General features: G+C 39.2%; 2 protein-coding genes and 1 non-coding gene across 3 annotated transcripts in view; 1 reads left to right on the top strand and 2 right to left on the bottom strand.

Moving 5' to 3' along the window:
* CLHC1 (clathrin heavy chain linker domain containing 1) overlaps window positions 1-23,652 on the bottom strand; it is a 26,500-nt gene extending 2,848 nt beyond the window's left edge. The window contains exons 1-11 of the mRNA XM_014447244.2: window positions 23,431-23,652; window positions 19,629-19,887; window positions 16,745-16,932; window positions 13,689-13,822; window positions 11,516-11,717; window positions 11,296-11,408; window positions 10,818-10,902; window positions 8,774-8,880; window positions 6,703-6,877; window positions 5,915-6,117; window positions 805-984 (exon numbers count right to left, since the gene is read on the bottom strand). Of these exons, the coding sequence (XP_014302730.1) occupies window positions 805-984; window positions 5,915-6,117; window positions 6,703-6,877; window positions 8,774-8,880; window positions 10,818-10,902; window positions 11,296-11,408; window positions 11,516-11,717; window positions 13,689-13,822; window positions 16,745-16,932; window positions 19,629-19,805 (1,564 nt within the window). The 5' untranslated portion in view covers window positions 19,806-19,887; window positions 23,431-23,652. The remainder of the gene's footprint in view (window positions 1-804; window positions 985-5,914; window positions 6,118-6,702; window positions 6,878-8,773; window positions 8,881-10,817; window positions 10,903-11,295; window positions 11,409-11,515; window positions 11,718-13,688; window positions 13,823-16,744; window positions 16,933-19,628; window positions 19,888-23,430) is intronic.
* On the bottom strand, window positions 10,507-10,639 carry LOC111824228. Its single transcript, XR_002827298.1, has one exon. It is a non-coding gene; the product is annotated as a small nucleolar RNA SNORA20 (small nucleolar RNA).
* On the top strand, window positions 22,533-26,351 carry RPS27A (ribosomal protein S27a). The gene is made up of 7 exons (XM_023746031.1): window positions 22,533-22,574; window positions 24,009-24,130; window positions 24,232-24,298; window positions 24,760-24,814; window positions 25,229-25,314; window positions 25,649-25,780; window positions 26,168-26,351. Exons 1-7 carry the CDS (start codon window positions 22,533-22,535, stop codon window positions 26,315-26,317), a joined length of 654 nt encoding a protein of 217 aa, XP_023601799.1. The 3' UTR covers window positions 26,318-26,351.

Below are 26,351 nucleotides of genomic sequence, written 5' to 3'. Positions count from 1 at the left end.
TGCCCCTAACTGCCCTCCCCTGCTGGCCTGATCTCACTTCCAACTGCCCTCCCCTGCCGGCCTGATCTCGCCCCCAACTGCTCTCCCCTGCCAGCCTGATTGCCCCTAACTGCCTCTGCCTGCCTGATCACCCCTAATTGCCCTCCCTTGCCGGCGTGATCTCGCCACCAACTTCCCTCCCCTGCAGGCCAATTTGGTTTTGATTGGTCGGTTTCTATGCCAGTCAGCGTCAAAAGCTCCACCTCCAACCAGCCATTGACTCCTCACAGTTCACCCAGATTTGGTTCTGATTGGTCAGTTTCTATGCCAGCCAGCATCTCTGGGCCTTATCTCCAGGCCTGATCAGAGAGGCGGGGCTGATCAGCAGCCCCCATGGAGGCCCGGAGAGAAAGAGAGAGGCAGTGGCGGATCAGAGCCTGCCTCTCTCTCCTGGCCTCTCTCCAGGCCTGATCAGCAGCCCCCTCAGCAGTCAGTGCTGGGTCGCTGCGCCCGCACCAGCAGGAGTCAGTGATTGACTTCCGTGTTCGGTCAAGCCTTCGGTCAGTCATTACGGACCCTGGGTTTTTATATATGATGTTCCCCTGAAGCTTCATAAAGATTCTCTCTTCATTCTAATTCCCTCAAAATATATACACTGCTGCTAACAGACTCTCATTGACATGGTGATCTCCACATTTATAAACTAAAGTTAACTGTTACCAAGAAGGAACTATTAGAAGATTGAATAACTCAAACATAATAATCTTGAACCTTTCCCTAAATAAGCCACTACTATTTCTTCTACAACATTTTACCTCTACTTACCTTTCCCACCTCTATTTATTTCATGAAGTAGTTTAATGCCAACTTTTTTCATATCTATAGAGAACAGATAAAGTATAGCGAGACAAAAAGGTAAAAATGGTGGTTTTCCATCCCATTCTTTAGTGAGACACTGAATTAATCCATAGTGGGGACATAACTTTATTAGCTGCATCAGGTCATCTGAAAGCAAAAATGAAAGAAAAAATACATATATATTTATTTATTTATAATTCTCACCCGAGGATTCCATTGTTTTTAGAGAGAGTGGAAGAGAGAGGGAAAGACAGAGAGAAATATCGATGTGAGAGAAACACATTGATTGGTTGCCTTCTGCATGCACCCTGACCAGGGCCCAGTTGGGGAGGAGCCTGCAACCAAGGTACATGTCCATGACCAGAATTGAACCTGAGGACCCTTGGGTCCACAGGCTGACACTCTATCCACTGAGCCAAAAACCGGCTAGGGCTGTTTGACTATATCTGGATGCTCATATTTGGTCCAACTTCTAGTGAATATAATGCCTTTCTTTCCGTGCCTGCACAGAAAAAGGGCTTCATAATTTTTTTCCTAACAATATAAAGTATTCAGAAACTAAAAAATGAAGATTTCAAGAAGCCATTAGCTAGTTTAAGTAGCTGGAGGTTAAGCCAGATGAAGTTGCTTACAGTTGACCATTTTTTACTCCAAAAAAGTAATTTCATATGGTTTAATCTATTGGTTAACCGCTGAGGTAATTTAGGTAATCCAAAGCTACAATCGTGATTTATATCCTTAAAATGTATACTTTGTGTTAACTTGCTAAATTTTTAAAAAATATTTCTTTATTGATTTCAGAGAGGGAGGGAGAAGGAGAGAGAGAAACATCAATGATGAGAGAGAATCATTGATCAGCTGCCTCCTGCATACCCCCTACTGGGGATTGAGCCTGCAAACTGGGCACATGCCCTTGACCAGAATCCAGCCCAGGACCCTTCAGTCCACAGGCCAACGCCCTATCCACTGAGCCAAACCAGCTGGGGCAACTTCCTAAATTTTTTAAAGTAAAAATGTTCTTCTTGGATCACAACACAGGTAATTTTCAGAATAATTTCTGATAGACTTTGAAGAACTATCATAAACACAATCTGAACTCCGAAAGACAATATAAAGTAACCTAGTGTTTATTACTTACTGTACTGGAAACTTATATATATTAGATCACTGCATTTAATACTTAGTATAAGTGAGATATTATTATTCTCACATTACAAGTGAGGAAGCAGGCTTAAAGAAGTTAATTTTCCCAGGTTATACATATGGTATAAAGTAGAACAATTCATATGATCCCCAGAGTCTATGACCTTCCAATCCATAGTGCTGCTCCTCCAAAACAATAATTACATGTGTGTGCACTGAATGTATGCAGGTATACACATACATGCACACAAACACAGAGAAATTGTAAAAGAGGAAACAAGGAATAACAGAATACAATTCTATGTCAATGCAGTTAAACAATTTTTAGAAATTCCCTAGGGATGAAAGATAAATTTATGATTTGGGTCAAACTATCCTCTAGTAAGGTGAAGCTATTTCTATAGCACCCCCAGCCTCCAACATTTCCTAACTCACCCGTGTTCTCCTTTTCATTCAATCAGGTATTTGAATCCCCTTCTCTATTAATTCATTAATTAATCAATATTTACTCAATTATATGCAAGATATGGTCTCCGACTAATCAGAAAGGACACAAATTCAAATCCTATGACCTTTCCCCACAGCTTATGACACTTCAGAATCCATTTCCTTATCCCTTGGTTTGATATATTATTCATCATAATTTATCTCATGAATGTTCTGTTTTAATAAAATTCTAAGATATGGTATTTGTTTAACTCATAAATACCTAGAACAGTGGTTCTTAAAATATGGTCTAGGGCAGTGGTTGGCAAACTCATTACACAACAGAGCCAAATATCAACAGTACAACGATTGAAATTTCTTTTGAGAGCCAAATTTTTTAAACTTAAACTATACAGGTAGGTACATTGTTATTAACTTAATTAGGGTACTCGTAAGGCTTAGGAAGAGCCACACTCAAGGGGCCAAAGAGCCGCATGTGGCTCGCGAGCCGCAGTTTGCCGGCCACGGGTCTAGAGTCTATAAAGTCAAAACTACTTTCATGAAAATACGAACTTGTTACTTGCCTTTTTGCTTGTCATTCTCTCACAAGGACACAGGGGTGCTTTCCAGAGGCTACGACATGTGATATTACAACAAACTGAATATGGGAGCAAATATGGAAAACCATATACCTTCTATTAAACCAGCCATTACAGAGATTTGCAAAACTATAAAACAATGTCACTCTTTTCATGAAACTATTTGGTGTTGGAAAGTCACTTTTCATTAAAAAAATATTTATAATATGTAAAGATTTATTTTAAATGAATAAATTAATATTTTAAAATTTTATATTTCTCTTAAAATAAATATCAATAGATATTATCAACATAACTAAAAGCTCTTTGTGATCATCAGTGCTTTTTAAAAGTGTAGAGGAGGACTGAGCCCAGAAAGCTTGAGAGCCTCACCTCAGATCTAGAATAAGCTAGTTTCCAGAGAAGTACATTTATTTGTTTAATGATAATGAAGAAGGTGAACACGCAATCATTTCAGGCTTTATTCTAGAAATTATTAGGAGGAAAAAAACCAAAATGATTCTTTACTTCTAAAACAGATACTCTATTAGCTTTATGCTTTGGGAACAAAAGACTTTTCTGGTTTTGTTTTTGTGTGTGTTTTTAATTTGTAAATGTAAAGCTGATAATTTAAATCTGAGGGAGAACATTTTTCTCTGAAACCAGAAAGTATTACCAAACTATACCTGTCCTCCGAGGCCTTGGAAAGATGATACCTTTGAAAGCTATAGTTGTTTCTCATTAAAAAGTAAAATGAGCCCTAACCGGTTTGGCTCGGTGGATGGAGCGTCGGCCTGTGGACTGAAAGGTCTCAGGTTCGATTCCGGTCAAGGGCATGTAACGTGGTTGTGGGCACATCCCCAGTAGGAGATGTGCAGGAGGCGGCTGATCGATGTTTCTCTCTCATCGATGTTTCTAACTCTCTATCCCTTTCCCTTCCTCTCTGTAAAAAATCAATAAAAATATTTTTTAAAAAAAGTAAAATGAACAAAGTAATTTTCAAACAATGTTTGTATCTTTTAAGTTTAATTTTTCTCAGGTTATTATTATTTTCATCTGATGATGTTATACTAAATAAATTCTGCAGATAAATATCAAGGTTCTAATTATTTAAGAGTGCTATTACTTAATTATTATACTATATTTAATTATTTTAGAGCAGTGGTTCTCAACTTGTGGGTCGCAACCCCTTTGGGGGTCGAACGACCCTTTCACAGGGGTCGCCTAAGACCATCGGAAAACACATATATAATTACATATTGTTTTTGTGATTAATCACTATGCTTTAATTATGTTCAATTTGTAACAATGAAAATACATCCTGCATATCAGATATTTACATGATGATTCATAACAGCAGCAACATTACAGTTATGAAGTAGCAACGAAAATAATTTTATGGTTGGGGGTCACCACAACATGAGGAACTGTATTAAAGGGTCGCGGCATTAGAAAGGTTGAGAACCACTGTTCTAGAGGAACAGAATAATCATGTTCTAAGAGTAATTAAAAACCTATATTCCATGCCTGAACCCTGACTAAAATAATTCTTACCTATGGAAAAATAATAATACAAAAATTGAATCTGTATACTTAGATAATTATAAAATATATCATTGGAAAGTGTACATAAAATGAATATTGAGTAGTTTCTACTATGCCAGATTTTGTTCTGTTATTGTGTGCATATAGGCAAATTACTTACCTTTCTGTCCTTAGCCTCTCTGGACACATAGGTGTGTCTTTTTTTCCATCTATAAAATTGGGATCATACTAAAACCTACCTCATAGCCCTAACCGGTTTGGCTCAGTGGATAGAGCGTCAGCCTTGCGGACTCAAGGGTCCCAGGTTCGATTCCGGTCAAGGGCATGTACCTTGGTTGCGGGCACATCCCCAGTAGGGAGTGTGCAGAAGACAGCTGATCGATGTTTCTCTCTCACTGATGTTTCTAACTCTCTATCCCTCTCCCTTCCTCTTTGTAAAAAAATCAATAAAATATATTTTTTTTAAAAAAACCTACCTCATAGAGTTAACATAAGGATTAAATGAGATAATTCATATAAAAAGCTGAACTATTATCTATTTTACAGTAATAGTATCAGGCATGCTGTTATATAGTGAATGAAGAAATTAGTAACTTTATAAAAGAAATTCTAAGTAAAAGTCCATTTATTGTTTGAAAATTACCAGATTCAATAGCCATAAAATATCCTTTTTTTGGGAAAATGTGACCTAAAAGTGCTACATTTTATTTCATTTTGCAACTGGGGTACACAGCCTGCACATTGGGACTGCCGCTGCCAGGGATATGGGGAGCTGTCAGGACTGCCTGTACATTGACATAACTGCTGAACCAGATTCATAATAAGAGATCAGATCGTTAGACTAGGGTCACCCTAAAAAGTCCACAATTCTCAGATCACTGCCCAGTTGCAACCTAGGTGTTTCAAATTTTGAAATGAATTTTATTTCACCAATTTTTCATTTCTAATGCTTATATCATAATTCAGAACATTTATATATATAATATATATATAATATATATATAATATATATATAATATACTTATTATATATATTATATTACATATAATATATATAATAAGTTCAGTTTTTTAATCCTTTAAGTAGTATGGCATAACATATCTGCAAAATGTATCTTTAAAACTGTATATTTCAGGACCATCCAGTTTATTAAATGTTTATGTATTGAGAAAACATGTAATATCTTTGAAGGTCAAGCATGAAAGTCAAACAGCTTAAGCTTAACTGTTTTACTGAAAATTACAAAAGAAATCTACTAGTACTTATCATTATATGCAAAATGGACTTTATAATGTAAAGCCAAAATATTGCCTACTAACACAGGTGATCTTACAATTAAAGTCCAGAATTCAAACATATATAAATAAGTAGGCTTTATTACTTACCAGAAGTAAAGTCCTTGAGTTGTTGTATGTATTCCATGGCCTCATGAAGCTGATCCTGTTTACACAGGCAGAGAATAACTTTGTTGAACAGGTTACATTTACTGTAGATGATCTGAGCTAAAGCCAGGCACTTGGCCTTGTTATGAGTATCCTGATCTCCATAATCACAAATCACATCCCCAGCCTCCTCAGAAAATGTGAGCCTAAAGCAAGGAAATCAATAAGGCACACATTACTGAGTTCTTAATGAGAGGATAAAAATGAAGTCTTGGAAAACTCAGCACAGTAGAACTGGAATTTCTACGGTCTATAAGAATTCCAAGTTAATAGGCAATTAATGTCGGAGAAATTAAATACATCTAAAATTTAACAGCAAGAAGAAAAACAATTAGCATATATTCCTTTGGAGGAAGACATTTTGGCAAAACTGAGCTCAAGTTATTCAAAAACCTATAAACAATGTTAAAACTCTCCTGGAAAGACTGGAGGGATTTCAAAATATAAGGTAAACAAAAATTCTGGCCACCCTCCTCCGCCTTTCCTCCGAGATTCCGCACTCTGTTCCATGCTTCCATGTCTCTTGATCCTCTCTGTTCATCAGTTTATTTTATTAATTAGATTCCATATATGAGTGCGATCATGTGATACTTGTCTTTCTCTGACTGACTTATTTCATTTAGCATGATACTCTCCAGGTCCCTCCATGCTATCTCAAAGAAAACTATTAAATTTTTGAGAATGAACAACTTTATTAACCAAATACCAAAATTAAGTTCAATTTTGCTTACCTTTCTTGAGTGACCCAGTGGATAACTAAATCTAAACGTTTTTCCGAAAGTCCACATTTGATTCCTTCCAGGGTTAGTTCTGCATTAATAGGACGTCTATTAGCATGACTTGTGCTAAAGATAGCCTCAAAAAATGAGAGTAATGGAAAAGGCTTTCCTCTAATTTTTCCAGCAGCTACAGAGAAAAATAGACCTTTTAAGTAAAATACTTTAATAGTTTGCTTTGTCTTATTTCATATTATTTTCATCTCTTTGCATTTTTTAAAAAATTTAATCTAAAATTACATATTTGTAATTTTTGTTTGTTTTTGTTGTTAATCCTCATTCAAGGACATTTTTCCATTGATTTTCAGAGAGAGTGAAAGGAAGGGGGAGAGGCAGAGAGAGGAACATCAATGTGAGAGGAACACATCAATTGGCTGCCTCCCCCATGCACCCCGGCCAGGGCCAGGGATTGGACCTGCAACTGAGGTATGTGGCATAGACCGGAATCGAACCCAGAACCCTTCAGTCTGCAGGCCAATGTCCTATCCACTGAGCCTAACAGGCTGGGGCCATATTTGTAATTTTTAACTAATGCTTATGGATTAAACATTCTATTTTGGATAATGACTAAACATTAAATGCGATGTAAAAACCAAGGCAGAGATTGGAGTGATTATAAGCCAAGGAATGCCAAACATTGTTGTCAGCCACCTAGAAACTAGGAGAAAAGCATGAAATATAATCTCTCTCAGAGCCTCCAAAAGGAACTTTAAAAAGCTGATCTTCACTATAAGAAATGATAAAGGTAGTCTTTCAAGCAGAAAGAAAATGATACTAGGGAGGAATACAAATCTACAAAAGGAATGAAGACCAAAAATGGTATATGCTCTGAACATAAGAATTTAGAAATATATTATTTTTATATAATATGTTAAGTTGTACAATATCACCTGAGAGTAGCATGTGATAAATATTTAATCTATAAACCCTAAAGTAACAACCAAAATAAATCAACAAAAATTTATAGCTCGTAAATCAACAAAGGAGAAAAATGAAATCATAAAAAAATTGAACTAATCCAAAAGAAGGCAGAAAAAGAGAGAAGGTAACAAAGAAGAGTTGAGGAAAACAGCAAACAAAACTGAACCATGTCAATAATCATATTAAATATAAATGATCTAAACACTGCATTTGAAAAAGATTGTCAGATTGTATAAAAAAAAAGTAGGACCCAAGTATATGTTATCTAGAAGGCATTGACTTTAAAGACACAAATAAATTAAAAGTATGAAAAATATACACACTAATATTTATCAAAAGAAAGATGGATTGCCACTTCTAATCTCAAAATTTACTAGAAAACCATAGTAATTAAGATAGTATGATACTGGCATATGATGAATATCTAGAGCAATAGGATAAATTAAGAGTTCAGAAATAAACCCTGGCCAATTGACTTTTGACAAAGGGGCCAAAAAATTCAATGGATAAAGGAAAGTCTTTTTCTTAACAAATGGTGCTGGGAAAACTAGATACCCACATCTAGAAAGGAATGAATTTGGACCCCTACGTCCCACTATACACCAAAATGAACTTATACTACATGACAGACCTAAATACATAAACTCTTAGAAGAAAACACAGGATCTTAAGTTAGGCAAGGAGTTCTTAGATACAACAGCAAAAGCACAGAAATAAAAGAAAAAATTCATAAACTGAATTTCATCAGAATTAAACATTTTTATTCTTCAAAAAATACCATCAAGAAAGTAAAAGAATAATCCACAGACTGGAAGAAAATATTTCTATATCATCTATACGATAAGGGAATATAGAAAGAATTCTTGCAACTCATTAATAAAAACACAAATACTGCATACTCTCCCTCCCGAGCCTTTCTCCTCCCCCTCCCTCTCTTCTCCATCTTTCTCCCTTGTACTGTTACAGCTCAGGAAACTGAGTAAAAGGTAGAAAGAGATAAGACTGGAGCCTAGATCTTTCGTCTCCCAGTTCAATACTCTTTCCATTCTATCATGGGGGAAAGTATAGCTGCATACATATAGAAGGTTCAGAGAGAAATGCTTACCCTTAAATTTATTCACTGTCCCAATGTTTAGAAGAATTCCTCTAGGACTTTTTGCTGCAAAACAAGCGGCCTTCTCATATTCACCAAGTGAGATTAATTCATTGAACCTACAGCCATTACATTTCATTATACATTATAAATAGTAAACAAAAAAGAAAACTGATTAGGAATCTCTAATATACACTAAACACAGTCGCATAGTAATATAGAAAAGCAATTCTAATAAATGATAATGAGATTCATTTACTCTATAAGAGGTTATTTCACTTCTTTCCCTAATATTCTATCATTTTTGTACCCTCAGAAAAAAACTCTCATCTGCCAGCTGTGAACCTGATCCTGTACTTTATTCCTATACTACTTTATAGCAAGCCATAGAAAATAAACAGAATTCGAGGTGAAGTTACAATGAGCTCAGATTTTTTTCTCTCAGATCGTCTCCAGATAAAAGGGGGTGTCAGGGAAAAGAAGGGCAAGCTGCTTAGAGGCTCATCTGGGGGAAATATGAAATGAACACAAAGGCTGCCAAGTTGAAGATCAAGAGGTACCCTTGGTATTCAGAATTTATGTTGCTCTGCAGATTCCCAACTAAATATGAGATTAACACAAGAAGAAAAGATAATAGTTCAAATAACTTAAGCCTCTACTCCTCTTCCTAGGGCAAAATATCTTCAAATCAGGCCTTACCTCAAAATTAATAAAACTATGACAAACACCCGTTTACACAGTGTTGCAATTGAATGTGGAATCCCAGAGGGGAAAAATATCAAATATTAAGTAAAATACATAAAACGTTTAACCTCAACAAGGTTTTTTCTTGAGCTGGCAGACTTAGAGAAGCACACAGTGTAAGGAAATATAATGGGCTTTGGTGCCCCTCCCGCCCCCACAAAATAATCTTCACTCCTTATTTGTATCATATCAACATGCAAATCAACAGTTGAAAACTTTTTCACATATAAGATTAGGAACATTAAATATATTCATTACATATGGACTTTATAGCCTATGAAGTAACCTCTTAAAGAATAAAGTCTTAAATTTCTTTAAGCCTCTATTTTACACTATAAATAATAACTTAAGTATTGGGCAAAAATATGCCAGTTGGTGAGGCTCAGTGGTTGAGCATTGACCCAGGAACCAAGAGGTCACCAGATTGATTCCCAGTCCAGGCACATGCCCAGGTTGTGGCCTCAACCCCCGGTCCCCCGTGGGGGGCATATGAGGGGATGTTCCTCTCTCATCGATGTTTCTCTCTCTTTATCCTTCTCCCTTACCCTCTCCCTAAAAATTAATAAAAACATATTTAGGAAAATATTTTTAATATCAAGTTGATGATGAGGGAATGCAAGAAAAGTATAAATAAAACTTTAATCAACACTACAAACCACCTATATTCTCTGAAATATTTCCTTGACTACTAATCTAGTATTTTTTAAAATATATTTGTATTGATTTCAGAGAGGAAGGGAAAGGGAGAGAGATATAGAAACTTCAATGATGAGAGAGAACCATCGATTGGCTGCTTCCTGTATGCCCCACACTGAGGATCAAGCCCAAAACCTGGGCATATGCCCTGACCAGGAATCGAACTGTGACCTCCTGGTTCATAGGTCAACGCTCAACCACTGAGCCACGCTGGCTGGGCCCAATCTAGTATTTTATCACAGAGAATTATCATTTAAAATTCTACCTTATTTTCTAATTTGTCTATTAGAATTAAAAAAAAATTGCAATGTCTACCATGCATGCAGAAGGAATGAAACAGTTATTCCATTTCAATTTACAATGGCCCAATGTTATTTTATCCCATGCATATAACTGCTCAGATCATTGAAAAGACTATGACAACAAATAAATGGGAAGTACTAGGGTAAAATTTTAAAGATACAAAAGCTAGAGACTATAGCTCATCAAGATGCTAAATAAATGCTAAACATTTAATTAATAAATATTAAAGATGTATTTAATAAGTATTTAAATACATATTAAATGATTGCAATATTATTTTAACAAGGAAAATCCAAGCTTTAAAAATATTTGCCTTTCAATGTAGGAAAGCAAAATTTCAGCTTCGTTTGCCTTGCCTGGATCATCTTCCAATAGCTCTTCAATAAAGCTTTGGTTACCTATAAATATCGAAAGATCCACCAGATGATATTTAAGGTTATACATTAATAGAAACTATTAAGCATGCAGATGTTTAATACCAACCACTTAATGCTATAGTTTCTAATAGAATCAACCTCTTCTAAACTGAGTGCCTCCCTTTCCTTTTTTCTTATTTTAAGGTACATTTTCAGGTATTATATCTTTGGTTCACCAAGTCTACTCTTTACCAATTATCTGTCAGCTATTGAAGGAAGAAGCCTATAGGATAACAGAGACCTAACCAAAATAAGTACATTTTTGCTTTCCTTAAACTCTATCTAGGAAAATTCCCACTCATTAGCTTTCTGTGCATTGGGGGAAGAAGTAATGTTTTCCATTATTTGTGTTAATTAAATATATCAATAAACTACCATGTAAATCTTGGATTTGCTCAATTTGCTTCACGAAGTCTTCAAATGAACTGCTCTTATCAGATTTTACCCATGAAGTAAGTGCATATAAAATAATCTGCAGTCTTCGATGACTATAAAGATAAAAACATCAACAACAGACTGAATCTAAAATCAAAATGTAATATTAGAATAAACACATATAAAAGCTTCAAACTTTAAAAATAATCAACTTGCATACCGAAACTCTAATTCTTTGTTCAGACTTTCAGCTACATTTTGCCGTTTTACTATCACAATCATTTCCTCCTCTAAATCTGCCTTCCTCTGAAATGGGACATATTTTTTTGACATCAGTTGTTTAATTTCTGCATATTTATCTTCCAGATGTTTCAGGTATTTATTGAGAGCATCTAAATTGAAGGATTCTTCGAGAATCATGCCTATGGGAAAGGGAACAAATCAAACCAGCCAAGCCATGGGTGGGACTCTTGTGCAAAAATGCAAAATATGTCAGTGAGTTCTCTATGTCAGGAAATGACTAAGAAATGGTAGCACACAATTGGAATTAGCATACAATTTTTAAATGGCTAGCAGTTTTTAAACATACCAGTGAATATTCTAGAAAGACTTTAGCACTTTAGCATCATTTGTTGTTGTTGTTAATCCTCACCGGAGGATATTTTTCCATTGGTTTTTAGGGAGAGGGAGAGAGAGGGAAAGACAGAGAGAAACATCGACGTGAGAGAAACACATCAATTGGTTGCCTCTTGCACCTGCAGGAGCCCCAACCAAGGGCCCAGGCTGGGGAGGAGCCTGCAACCGAGGTAGGTGCCCTTGACCAGAATCAAACTCGGGACCCTTTGGTCCGCAGGCCGACATTCTATCCACTGAGCCAACCCAGCTAGGGCCACACTTTAGCATCTTAAGAAAGAATTTTTGAACGACCTCATCACCATACCCTGCAAACCCCTAAATATTACTGTTACTCAATAACACTAAGAGCTTCTGCCTAACAACTCAGGATTTCTGACCAGTAATTTCTCTCTAACCAAATCTTCCATTAAACTATTCCTGCTAACCCCAGGGTAATGTTTATTCTCTGCAATGAAAAGCTTATAAATCCCAGCCATATCTCAGTTCTCTCTCCCTCTCAAATTGCCCCTTTTACTCATTATTCATCACACACACACACACACACACACACACACACACACAAACACGCACACGCACTCGCCAAATGATTTCCCTTCTCATTCAGGCTAATTGTTGCCTTTAAAGGTATATCTCAAAATTCTCCTCCAGAAACCCTTTTGGATTAATCCTACTCAATTTTGATCATTACCCTACCCTGAATCCTCTAGGCATTTAATCAATTTATCTGTTATTCTGTACTTATTCATATGTATCTTATTTATGTTTTGTTAGTTATAATTTTACATTTGAAAGGAAATCTAGCCCCTACCTCCGCCTAACACAGGCTGACTGATCATTCAACCTCAGTTGAAATCCTCTGGTGTGGAATAGCTTATTATTTCAAGACATAGCTTCTTCCACTGAATCCAAATCCTACTTCCTAAAATTTCCACCTATTGATTCTGCTTTTGGGTAAACACTAGTTGACATCCATAAAAGTTTTGAATACAGTTATCTATTCTCAAAGCCGTCTTGTCCCCAGGGTGAATATTTATAATTCCTCTATATTCATCATATAAAGCTCTCAGCTTCCTGAATAAATTCCAGGAGACAGAATGCTACTTGCACTTCCCCAGATACACTTGTCCTCACTTTTGTCTCCTTTAGTTGTTCATTTACCCAGCAAAAAAAAGTTTCCTGAGCCTGTTTGAGAAAACCTCCCGATTAAATATTAGGAAAAAAAAATCCAGGATACACTACAATTTCTCAAAATGTGGCTTAGCTGAAGATGAGGAACCAGTGAATGCTGACATAAATATGAATCAACAATATTCACAGAACCTAACACACGACAGTTTTTCATGTATTATACCATGGGGTCTCAAACTCTAGAGTACAGCAGACTAACCTGAGACCTTGTTAAAACACTGATTGTTGGGCTCTACCCCCACCTCACCCCAGTCCCATGCCCAGAATTCTGACACAGTAAGTCTGCACTGGGGTCAAAGAATGTGCATTTCTAACAGGTTCCCAGTTAATGCCGATGTTGACCAGGAACCACAATTTAATATTCTGTATATAGTCCAGTCAGTCTGGAACTCTTTTAATCTTTTAGGGTTTTCTCATTCTCGTTTCTATCTAGAGTCCTGGCTAAAGTTGTTTGTAAAGGATGGATAAAGTCCTGTTGTACTCGGAAGATCTATACATGGCACATACATATTAACTTGTGTAATAGGTAATTAGAATTTCTTTCAAATATTTTACACAAAATATAGTACCTGGAATAGGTTTTGAAGGGTCTTTGAAGAAAGGAAAATGTTTTAGTTCTTCCACATCATACTCTGCCCTAAGTTGTTTTATTTTGTCTATTTGCAATTGAATATTTGAGGAATTATTTTCAATAACCTTCATTCTGGAAAACAAAAAGGCATTCTTATGTTACTTTCAACTAACTTAATTATTTAATCATAAGATTTATAATAAAACAGGTTAAATCATTATTTTATTTTGCTTAATTGTCATTTTGAACCATTATGGATTTAGGTGGAAGTTTACAAAACAGTGCCCCATAAAAAGTTTACTAACCTCATAGTGAGGAACAATTTTCTTTCAGAGCAGCAATACTATGACTCACAACCTTATTGGAAATTTGTAATGTTAAACATAATAGTCTGGCCACAAAGCACTATCTATTCCCTTTAGTTGAAAATTACCTTTGCATTGAAAATTCATTTTTCAAAGTAATTATCCATTTCTTAGGGCTGTCATAGCAAATTACCACAAACTTGGTGGCTTAAAACAACAGAAATTTATTTTCTCTCTGTTCTGGAGACCAGCAAAATCAGTATCGCTGGGCCAAAACCAGAGTGCTGTCGGGCCCATGCTTCCTCTAGACCAGCTAGGGGAGACTTCGCTGCTGGCCTTTTCCAGCTGCCTTCGTGGCTGCATCACTTCAATCTCTGGCTTCCCGGTCGCATTCCCTTCTCCCCTTGTCTTTGTCAACACTTCCTTTGCCCTTCTCTTATAAGGACACTTGTGATTGAGATTAGGAAATTTGTGACACTTGTAACACCCACCTGGATAATCTGAGATAATCTCCCTATTTCCAGATCTTTAATGTAATCACATCTGCAAAGACCCCTTTCCCAAATAAAGTAACATTTCCAGGTAGGTTCTCAGGATGAGGACCTTCTATCTTTGGGAGCCATTATTCAGCCTACTGTAGTAATTCTGATCCTAGAGCTGGAGGAATGAAAGCACTCCTCTGAGAGAAAACTGAGTTCCTCCTGCAATGGGGATCTTAAAGACCAAGAAGAAGATATAAACTTCTTTCAAGCATTATTTGAAGTTTACTTCCTAACTTATCACTGATATGTGGCCCAGGGAGAAAATAACAGATTAAAATAAATTAGATACATAAATGTCACAACGGGTTTGGCAAATTAATAACAAGTTTGTCAGTAGATAAGGGCTGTCTGCATCTGATTATTACAGAGCTCTTGTTAAGTACAGATTGCTCGGAACAACAGCTTACAGTATTTATGAAAGAGGGACTGTGAAAATAAAATTTCTTTTGGCTTTCATCCAAATAAACTTATGCTTGTGAAAGAAAGCAATGTTAAAATTGACTCTCTGCCCTGGCTGGTATGGCTTAGTTGGTTGGAGCGTTATCCATGTACCAGAAGGTGGTGGGGTTGATTCCCGGTCAGGGCACACACCCAGGTTGTGGGTTCAAGCCCAAGTCTGAGTTGGGGTGCGTATGGGAGGCAACTGGTCCATGTTTGTTTCTCGCATGGATGTCTGTCTCTCCCTCCTTCCTTTCTTCCTTTCTCTGAGATTAAAAAAGGAAAAAAAGTCAACAGTCTTTCAAAAGAATTGAAAGCAGGGACTCGAAGAGAATGAATGTTCTTAGTGACACTATTCACAACAGCCAAAGGTGGAAACAACCCAACTATTCATCAATAGATAAGTAAACAAAATATGGTATATACATACAACGGAGTATTATTCAGCCAGAAAATGGAATGAAGTCCCAATATATGCCACAACACATTGAGAAGTATCTAATTATTGTCCCTTTCTGTAGCCACTTTACAATCTCTTTATCATTGACAATTTTACTACAATAAACGTCGCTGAAGATTATTTACTTGGGATTCTTTGGGCCTCATATCTGTGAATTGCTATTTTTCACCAGTTCTGGAAAATTCTTTGCCTTTATATCTTCAAATATTGTCCCTATACCATATTATCTCCTTAGAGTTTTGATTAAACATAATATGGCTTTTTCATAGCTTTTTAAATAATAGCTTTATCTAGATAGAGTTCATATACCTTAAAATTAACCCCTGTAAGGTGTACAATTCAGTGGATTTTAGTATATTCAGAGTTGTGCAACCACTACCATTTCTAGTTCCAGAACGTTTCATCCAGAACAAGCCCTGTTCCCATCAGCTGTCTGCTGAGCAGAAGGTAAGTTTCCATGCAGTCCCCAAGGCTGGGACAGTTCGCCTTTGGTTCATGCTACAAGGTTGTAGCCCTTTATTCTCCCAGCTTTACAAGGGGAGGATTTCCCAGAAGACTGAACCCCTTGGGCAGCAGTTCCGAGGCTCTGTCTTTTGTCCCAGTGCCACACTAAAAACTGAAGCTTATGATCACTACTTTAATAAATGCTCTCAGGGCCATAGAATCATTTGTGCTCCTTTTATCTTTTGTCTTCTGTTCTGATTTTGCCCTGATGATCTCTTACTATCTTGTCGGCTTCCTGTTGCTTTTGGAAAGATTTTTAAAAATTACTTTATGCAGCATTTTTCCCCAATAGGAAGATCCAACATCTAGCCAGCCATATTGCCAGGTCAAACTTTGCATAATTTTCCAAGTTGCTTGAAATTATCTATAAAAATAATGTGCCCATCATTTTCCAAATGGAAGAAACATTGGAAATATGAGACTATGCAACAAGAGTGGGCATCTTATCCTCTCCTAGTAGGCTACTTACCTTTGTGCATACAGAATTAAGTGCTCTAATTCAGATGGTAATCATGAAATTGTACTATCAAATCTTCCATGCAGGAAATTACCGGAAGCAACTAACTGCATTCCTCATTTTGTGATACTACAACGTGCCTCAATTATCCTAACTGATATAAAATTCTCAAACAAGAGTTTTAAGTAAAAAATAGTTACTTCAAGTTGGTAGGAAGGGGAACATGGAAACATGACTTTAAAATAAAATAACAAAAAAGACTGATAACCACTGGTTATAGTTACACTAGTTAGTTAATATAACCAAGTAACAATGATCACCTTTTGGGCTACTTGCTAATACACTTACTTTGCTTCAAGTTGGATTATTCTTTTCCTGTGATACACCAATGTTGTGGGCTCTGCTGCAAAAACTTTAAGTCTTCCATGAAGATAAAATGCAATTCTTTGGTCTCTTTTTATTGTATCAATGATGGCATCATATTCTTTTTTGATTGAAGTAAGAATGGATTTGTATGCAGTGACATATTCTATTACCTGAAATATGATTTTTCTGCCTATAGTTTTGAATTTTTTTCTGGAACACCATGGATCAAAAGCCTTTCAAAGTTCATTATAGATTATTTTTTTAAATAAAACATGATGAGGAATTAGAAGTCTCAAATATCACTGAGTATTAAAGAATATTTCCTGAATATGTGCTCTTTGTAAATTATTACAGTCCTGTGAGCTTAAATACGAGAGAAAAAATATCATATTTTTCTCTATTTGGTATGAACACATACATTATATAGTATCAGTTAAAACCAAAACCAGGCCTAATACTGCATTCCTATTCCCAAGATATCAAGTAAAACTGTAGGACATCCCTCATCACTATCCACTCATGGCTTCCAATGGTGTGAAAGTACAGAATATCTTTGGAAGGATAACAGAAGAAAATAGAAAACAGTGGATGCCTGAAGAAAAGGAAAGGGAAAGAGAACAAGCTGACCTTTAGTTGTATACTTTTCTTTATTGGTTCTTTTTATTTATGTATTTATTTATTTATTTGCTAATCTTGTGTATACAATACCCATGCAAAAACAAATAAACATTTAAAATAATTTAAAATTTACAGTTTTCAAATTGTGCTCACAAGGACTTCAGAAGGGACCAATGTATAAAGAGAACAGAGGTGATCAATCCAAATTTTCTCTGAAAGCCACAATTATGCATTCTACTCCTGCCACATCTCTAGTCTCTGGTATCCCCTACTAGTTCTCTGTTAGCTAGACAATATCTAGAAAAAATTATCCAGGAAGACATCTGGTCTCTCAAGAAATGGTATGAGATTAATTGATCAATGAGAAGTACCAGGAGAGGATATCTGAGTGGGAGATACTGGGCTTCTTTTTTACATGACTATACTACCTATCAACCCAATTAGGAGGACTGCCACCCAAGAACCCATAATAAAATAGAAGCCATGATTCTGTGGTCTTTCAAATTAAGCACCCTGCTGTTCCTGGCCATTGTCCACTCCACACACCTATGGGGTGTGCTACAACAATCCAAGACAGCTTGGATACATTAGTGGATAGAAAATGGACTTGTAGTGATAGATTGATCATCTCCCATATCTGTCTGCTAGAAGAAATAGGTATCAGGAGAACACTCATAGGAACTTTGGAGAATGCATACTAGTAGATATTGCGTTAAAAGAAAGAAGACAGACTGGCAGGCCACAGGTAGAATAGTTTTGCTTGATTCACAAAATATTAGTAAATTTTTTAATTAGTAAAATTTAGTAAATTTCACCTGAAAACCATATTTCCAGCTTCTCTTGAAAACTATGAAAAATCTACATACTTGGAACCACCATTCCTTAACAGCAACAAACAGCAAGAGCTTTAGACTGAATTCTTCATTTTAGACTGGTTCTTCATTTTACCAGTCTCCATGATTCCTCATTCTCTTACAGCCTCATGCCCTAGCTGGTTTGGCCCAGTGGATAGAGCGATGGCCTGTGGAATGAAGGGTCCCAGGTTCGATTCTGGTCAAGGGCACATGCCTGGGTTTCCGGCTCGATCCCCAGTAGGGGGCATTCAGGCAGCAGCTGATTAATGATTCTCTCCCATCATTGATGTTTCTCTCTCTCCCTTCCTCTCTGAAATCAATCAAAATATATTTAAAAACAAAAAGAAAAATGGGTATTGCTAAAACCTTGCAAAACAAAATCTAATGTTATATAAGCCACAGCATTTTCTAATCTCATCTCCATATTTCCAATGTTCAGTCTAGTCAAACCCCCTGTTTACTGTGCCTATCTACCTAGACCTCTAATCTACAAAGGATCTCAACTTAATATGCTAGGTCAGCAATTTCAACCGGTGTGCCACAGGAATTTTTAAAACATGCAATACTGACCTCTTTCCCTCAAAAAAAAAAAAAAAAAAAAAAAAAAAAAAGACAGCACCCAACACAATAGCCGTCCAGTGTGAATAAGTCAAAATTATACCTTTTTGTTGTTGTTAGATCAGCAAAAAATATATTATTTGGTGTGTTGCAGAATTTTAGTAATTAGTTTATGTGTGCTGTGAGATGAGAAAAGTTGAAAATCGCTGTGGTAGATCAAATCTAGACCAAGACTTTAATGATACCACACATAAACCCAAAACAAGGTTCCTGCTTACAGCCCAATCCCTCACAAATCAGTTAACACTTTCAGATGGAGGGTCAAAATGTTAGAGGGCACTGCTAGGTGTTGCTCAAAAACTGATAAAAATGTTAAAACTGATAGCTTGCACTTAAGCCAAAACAGTTGAAACATTCATCAACTGTCTAGTAATAAGTGCATCATTGCATTTTCTCCCTTCTCCCCTTTCTAACAAAAGAGATGAACTTTTCAAAACTGATAGATGTAGTTAAACAAGCAGTGGTGTTACTAAAACAGGAGTATTAGTCATCAAGAAAGACCATTTCTGCCTGGCCAGCAGAGCTCAGAGGTTTGAGTGTCGACCTGTGAACCAGGAGGTCACGGTTCAATTCCCGATCGGGGCACACGCCTGGGTTTTGGGCTCAATCTGTGTGAGGTGTGCAGAAGGCAGCTGATCAATGATTCTCTCTCATTATTGATGATTCTATCTCTCCCCCTCCCTTCCTCTCTAAAAGCAATACAAATATTAAAAAAGAAAAGAAAAGAAAGACTATTTCTTCCCCATGAAAATCCATTGTCTTAAAAGCATTGATACCTTATCAAAAACGTTTCGGTATATGATGTAATATTCATCAGCAGGTCCTTCCTCATTGCAGCCCACTCTTTTAGTTTCTGTAATTATGTATCTCTGCATACTTTCCAAAAATTCCTTATCACATCTACTAATGATAGGAGGGATAACTGTATGTTTATTTATTCCTTGAACCGACATGGCATAATCTGCAATACTTATTCAACAGAGAAAAGTTAACTCTTGACTTGCTTTTGCAACAAAGCCAAAACTTTCAATAGGCCTGAAAGAAAAAAAGACCATCAATTAATTTAAAGCTTAAAATAAATTGTCAAATATTCATCTAAAGCAAATGTAAAAAAATGTGCCATGGATCTGAGATAAACAATTAACACCAGTCAATAAGGAGCTCTTATTAACCGAGCATGTACAGGGTATCCCCCCAAATGTATATGTATACACTTTGAATGATTATAAAGTCAGTTTTCATTTTCAGAATTTAAAAGAATTTACAGAAATAATTTTTTTGTCAACATCTGTTTTCAAACTCGTGACCACTCTGGTCCAGGCACTGCTAGTAACACAATGCAATGGAATCGCAAACATCAAGAATCATTTCCTTCGGTATTTGTGGGCCCACAATTCATTGACTGTTGCTGGTTTTGTACCATAAACCTTATCTTTTAGGTATCCCCATAAAAAAAATCTAGTGGTAGAGCGGAGAAGGCAGTGAGACAGAGATGGGCACAATAGGCTATAAAAGCCCAGAGGAGCATCTCACTAGCCTAGGGGTCCTCAAACTTTTTAAACAGGGGGCCAGTTCCCTGTCCCTCAGACCGTTGGAGGGCCGGACTAAAGTTAAAAAAAAAAACTATGAACAAATTCCTATGCACACTGCACATATCTTATTTTGAAGTAAAAAAACAAAACGGGAACAAACACAATATTTGTATTTGCATGTGGCCCGTGGGCCGTAGTTTGAGGACCCCTGCACTAGCCTGTGGGAGAGAGCAGGAAAACATCAAACATCAGGGACAACATCTAAAGGAATCACAACTAGGGCAATGCTTAAGTTATGCCATATTTATTTATTCAATAAATATTTAGGCCCTGCCAGCGTGGCTCAGTGGTTGAGCGTCAACCTATGAACCAGGAGGTCACGGTTTGATTCCAGGTCAGGGCACACGCCCGGGTTGTGGGCTTGATCCCCAGTGTGGAGCATGCAGGAGGCAGCTGATCAGTGATTCTCTCTCTCATCATTGGTGTTTCTAATCTCTCTCTCTCCCTTTCTCTCTGAAATCAATAAAAATATGTTAAAAAAATATTTAGGGGCACTTTCTGTGTGTCTGCCACTATCTTAGACGCTAGAGAAAGAGCATTGAACAAAACAAAGCTTTTAACCTCCCAGAAGTTATGTTCAAGTAGAAAGAGAGACAACACAAAGTAAAAACATAGCATGACAAATGGGGATAAGTCATATGGGGAAAAATGAAACTGGGAATGAGAGAGTTAGGAGGGTGGGAGGGTGCAATTTTATATAAAGCATTAAGTTAGGAAAAGAGGAAAGTCCTCACTGATAAGTGGCATTTCAGAAATCTGACAAAAGCAGGTCATGTAGATTCCTGGGAAAGAGTGGTTGAGGCAGAGAGAGCATCAAGTCCAGAGGCCTCGAGGCAGTAAGCAAGTCTGAGGAACAGCAAGGCCAGTGGGGCCGGAAGAGAATGAGAAAGGCAGAGAAGAAAGAGATGAGGTCAGAGCTGCAGCAGCCAGATCAAGTACAGGGCCTTGAAGGCAGGACCACTACCTGCACATGGGCACCTTTGTGCAGCTTAGAAAATGGTGCCCTTTCTCTGGACCAGTGGTTCTCAACCTTCCTAATGCCGCGACCCTTTAATACAGTTCCTCATGTTGTGGTGACCCCCAATTTCATTGTTACAAATTGAACATAATTAAAGCATAGTGATTAATCACAAAAACAATATGTAATTATATATGTGTTTTCCGATGGTCTTAGGCGACCCCTGTGAAAGGGTCGTTCGACCCCCAAAGGGGTTTCGACCCACAGGTTGAGAACCACTGCGTCTGGACCGGTTTGGCAAGAGGACTGGAGGCTCCAGTCACCCCAGTGCTGGAGCAGCAGCCTCACTTACAGGAATTTAGGCTTAACTCTGAGTGAGAGGGGATGCCATTGGAGGACTATGGGCAAGAGTGTCAGCTGATTTACACATTTTCAAAGAATTGTTCTTGCTGCTTTGTGAAGAAAAGGGCCAAAGCCTGAAGAACTGCTAGGAGGCTACTGCAACCATCTGGGAGAAAGATAATGGTGGCTTGAATCAGAATGCTAACAGTGGCAGTGGTGAGAAGTGTTCTGCATATAGACTAGTGTTTAAAAACAAAGCCAAGAGGACTTGCTGAGGGGATTAGATGTAGGTATTAGAGAGCAAAGATGACCGTAAAGTTTGTGGCCTTACAGATTAGAAAGATGGGAACTGCCGTTTATGGAGATGCGAAGAGCAATTTCATGAGATCAGGAGTCTGGGGCTTGCCTACTGGAGATGTTGAATAAACAGCAGGATATGTGAAGCTGGAGTTCAGGTGGGTAACCTGAATGAGAGGTAAGTTTATAAGCCATTTGCATAATAAATGGTATTCAAAAGTTATGAGACAGAAGGAAAATGACCTGGGAAATGTAAACAAAGCCAGAGCAGAGGTCCAAGGACTAGTCCTGGGGGAGATACTCCAAAGTTTAGAGGTCTGGTAGCTCCGGAGGAAGCAGCAAAAGAGCCTCTAAAAGGGTGTCCAGAGGTACAAGTGAGAGGGGTATCCTGGAAGTCAGGTGAAGACCGCGTTTCAAAGGAGGGAGTGATCAACTGTGTCAAATGCTGCTGACAGATCCTATAAGATCAACTGACCATTGAATTTAGCAACATGGAGGTGATGGGTGACCACAAAAGCTATTCCAGTAGAACGGTAGGTACAAAAGCCTGAAAGGAGTGGGTACAGTCAAAGAAAGGGGAAGCTTTGGAGACAGTGAGTGTAGACATCTCTTGCAAGGAGTTCTGTTGTAAAGGTGAAGCCTAGTTGGAAGCACCTGGGACAAGGAATGTTCCAGGGAGAAGAAGTGGATTCCTCATCAGAGCCACAGCATGAGGGGGCCCATGTCAGGAGCTTCAATTCACGCAACAGTATATATAAAGCAAGTAATGCGTTTGGCAGATTAGGATGTAAGGGAGCCGGAGGCCGAATATCAGAGTAAGGGATTTGGGTCTCATTATGAAGGTGAAACAGAATAATGACCTAACCTACTTTTTAGAATACTATTTGGAGACAAGAGTGAAGGGTGGGTTAGAAAAGGAGAAGGACTAGAGGCAGGTTAGAAGCCAGTACTGAACACTTCCAGGAGATTAAGGAGGGCTTGAATTTGGGGATGGGCACAGGGATAAAACAGGAGGGCACCAGGAGGGGGCCCTGGAAGGAGTCCGTGGTTTGTGCAGCGGAGGAAGGCGGGTAAGGACACAACTCCCTGCTGACTCCCGCCTGCCAGGCGCGTCCCACACATACTTCCTCTAGGGATCTTCGCCAACGTACAAATTGGGAAATTCTACAACTAAATAGCCATCCCGCAGATTTCTTTCCCGTATGGGTTCATTTTAACATTTGAAAACCGGGCCTGAGATTTGCAACATATTAAACTGTCTCACACGGCAAACCAGGCTCAGAACTTTCCTTACACCAGCAGAGACTTGGGGGCTGAAGGCGGAGGGACTACAGGGCAAAAAAGAAAAAAAAAAAAAAAAGGATGAACCCGAGCTTTTGAAAATATCACCCATTTTTCAGGTTGCCTGGAGTTGGCCACAGAACTCCTTCCCTTGCAGGCCCGGGGAGCAGCGGTGGAAGATGGCTTGATCCTCCGCCCCTAACCGCCTCCGTGAGGAGGTGAACGCTACCTCCTTTCCACTACCCGTCCCCAGCCTCTTGCCCTTTCCTCCTAGTCATTTCCGACCCGTTCCCACCTTCCCTGAAAGCATCACTTCGCTCCGCCCTTCCTCCCTCCTCACCTCAACCCCTTTCTCCAAAAACCCCAAATCCAGTGCGTGGAGTTAGTTAACTACGGCACGCGGGGGTGTGGAACTGCATCCTGGGACAAGTAGTCTCAGCCCAAAGAAAGCAGTGGAAACTACAACTCCCAGAAGACACTTCCGTTTCCTCCTCTTCCTCCATGAGGCCCCCTTTTTAAGACTCTCTTAGCCACGTCCCCTATAGGAGACAAGCCTTTTAAAGACATTTTAAGTTGTTTAAACCTACTATCTCTAGAGTCTAGCATTCTGGAGGTTAAAATGAGAAATAAGCCCGGCCTAGAACGAGAAGAAATGAGGTCCACGAGCTAGTCTGGCATGTGGCTAGACAGCCGCGGTGATAGCAGTCAGGCATTTGGTGTGGTCGCCTAAGAGGTGGGCCTGCGGCGGCGGCGGCCCGGAACCGTGTGGGCCTGCGCGGTGTTCTTCCTTTCCGATCCGCCATCTGCGGTGAGTGTGTGCTTCTCGTCGGCTCCCTGGCCGGCTTCCTACCGGCCTTCCCCTCTTGTATCCCCAGGGGTAACTCGTTTCTTCCTTCTCCTCCCCCTCAGGTGGGGTCGCCGCCAAGATGCAGATTGGGGGGTGAAAACCCTCACGGGGAAGACCATCACTCTCGAGGTGCGGGCCAGGTGGCGTGAGGGAGCCGAGGCCTGAGGGAGGCCCGGAGTGGGATCTCGGACCGGCGCTGCTTTAGAGCGTGTTCCCGAGTCCGGGTTCTGAAACCTGACCCTGAGTTGAGAGCCGTTTGCCGAGCAGGGCAGGGGTCTGGGCAGCTTTTGCACGTGTAAAGGCTCGGCCCTCACCTCGGCGGTGCGGGCCCGCGGACCCAGGCGGGGTCCCGGCAGGGGCGGGAGGCGCTCCGGCCGGGCGGGCCCCAGCACGTGTGGCGCCGCCGCCGCCGCCCCCGCGGGGCTGAGAAGTGCTCCCCGGATGCGGTCCTGGGGGGGTGGCCTGTCCGCTGGTGAGGGACCAGCTCTTGGGGAGGCTGCAGCCCCCCGCCCCGCTCGGCTCACTCGAATGGGGCGTTTATTCCTGTTTCTTCCTGTCTTACCATTACCTTTGCATTTTAAAACTCTTAGGTTGAACCCTCGGATACGATAGAAAATGTCAAGGCCAAGATCCAGGATAAGGAAGGCAAGTGCTATTTTCTAGTTCAGAAACTGTAACCTCCGGTGGCCTCGGCAGCCCGGCGCTTGGGTGGGGAGGGGGGGGGGTCAGGTGGGTCAGTGAAATCGTGGGAAATGACGGGTAGACGAACGTTTCTGAGCTGGGAACCGAGCTGCAGTGCAGTCCACTGAGTGTGCATTTGGCCGAGCTGTTAATTCCTCGTCTGCAAATGAAGGTGATGTTAGCGTGTCCAGGTTAAGTACCGCCAGCGATCACATGAGGTCACATTAGTGAGCCTTGAAGCCAGCCTGCATGGCCGGCAGTGAGAACTCAGGGCTGCTGGTGCCATTGATTCAGGATGGTTATTACTTCGTAAATCTTGAGCAGAGGCTGGTTCTGCCGGGACCTAATTTGTTGGTGTTTTGTTTTGTTTTTCATTAGGAATTCCTCCTGATCAGCAAAGACTGATCTTTGCTGGCAAGCAACTGGAAGACGGGCGCACTTTGTCTGACTACAATATTCAAAAGGTCTGTTAGAAAGAGCGGCCCTTTAAGTATAAGCCTTAAAATTTCTGACAGATCCCTAATGCTAAGACTAGCTTTCGATGACTCAGCTTTCCCAGGTAGCTCCTACCTGAACATTTAGGAAGCACTGCTCTAGGTTCTCGCGGTCTGGGTCGTGTCCCCTGGAGTAAGTTGGTGCTTTAATCTCCCTGTGCACTAGCTAAGAATCAGACTCTCCCCCCAAGGCTCCCTATTGCATCTCATTTAGAGGATGCGTGGTGCTGGCTTCCCATCCTTGGTGGAGCATGAGCGTGAATGCGATTGTTTTAAAGCTTGCTTCATGCTGCTGCCTTAACAGGAGTCCACGCTTCATCTTGTGTTGAGACTTCGTGGTGGTGCCAAGAAAAGGAAGAAGAAGTCGTACACCACTCCCAAGAAGAACAAGCATAAGAGAAAGAAGGTCAAGCTGGCTGTCCTGAAGTACTACAAAGTGAGACAATTTATTAATAAGTTTTTGCCTATAGGTTAATTGTGTTTGTATCTCTGGTTTCAAACTCCTAGTATAAAATTTTTTTTCCTGTTTAATACTTGAACTTTAGATAATGGGGATTAGCTTTAGCTGCTGTTCCAAACGAGGGTTTTGATTTTGAAGTCGGATCTGGGTTCAGGTCTAGCTTAGTCTATCACTTGCAGGGTTTGATTTGAATGAGCTCTGAACTTGTTTGGTATAGTAATTATCTGTGAGGCTTTGGGATGCTTTGGGTTTGTAAGTACTAAAAACTACCCTTGTGTGACTAAAAGGACATATTTTGATTCACTTAAAATAGACTTCAAAATATGTTGTAAGATTATCTAACAGCAGGTTTGTGCTTTTTAGGTGGATGAGAATGGCAAAATCAGTCGCCTTCGTCGGGAGTGCCCTTCAGATGAATGTGGTGCTGGAGTTTTTATGGCCAGCCACTTTGACAGACATTATTGTGGCAAATGTTGTCTGACCTATTGCTTCAACAAACCAGAAGACAAGTAATTGTATTTGGGTTAATAAAAGACATGAACTAACA

This window comes from Myotis lucifugus, unplaced genomic scaffold (assembly GCF_000147115.1).
Source record: "Myotis lucifugus unplaced genomic scaffold, Myoluc2.0 scaffold_6, whole genome shotgun sequence".
NCBI lineage: Eukaryota > Metazoa > Chordata > Mammalia > Chiroptera > Vespertilionidae > Myotis > Myotis lucifugus.
Note: the sequence above shows the minus strand (reverse complement) of the source record. Positions and strands in the feature narration are given on the sequence as shown.

What these genes read in the sequence shown, in the direction of transcription:
- RPS27A (XM_023746031.1), top strand. Translation starts at nt 22,533, where the DNA reads ATGGAGGTGATGGGTGACCACAAAAGCTATTCCAGTAGAACG. An exon ending in CTGACTACAATATTCAAAAG is followed by an intron (nt 25,315 to 25,648) that starts GTCTGTTAGAAA and finishes CTGCCTTAACAG; the next exon opens with GAGTCCACGCTTCATCTTGT. An exon ending in CTGTCCTGAAGTACTACAAA is followed by an intron (nt 25,781 to 26,167) that starts GTGAGACAATTT and finishes TGTGCTTTTTAG; the next exon opens with GTGGATGAGAATGGCAAAAT.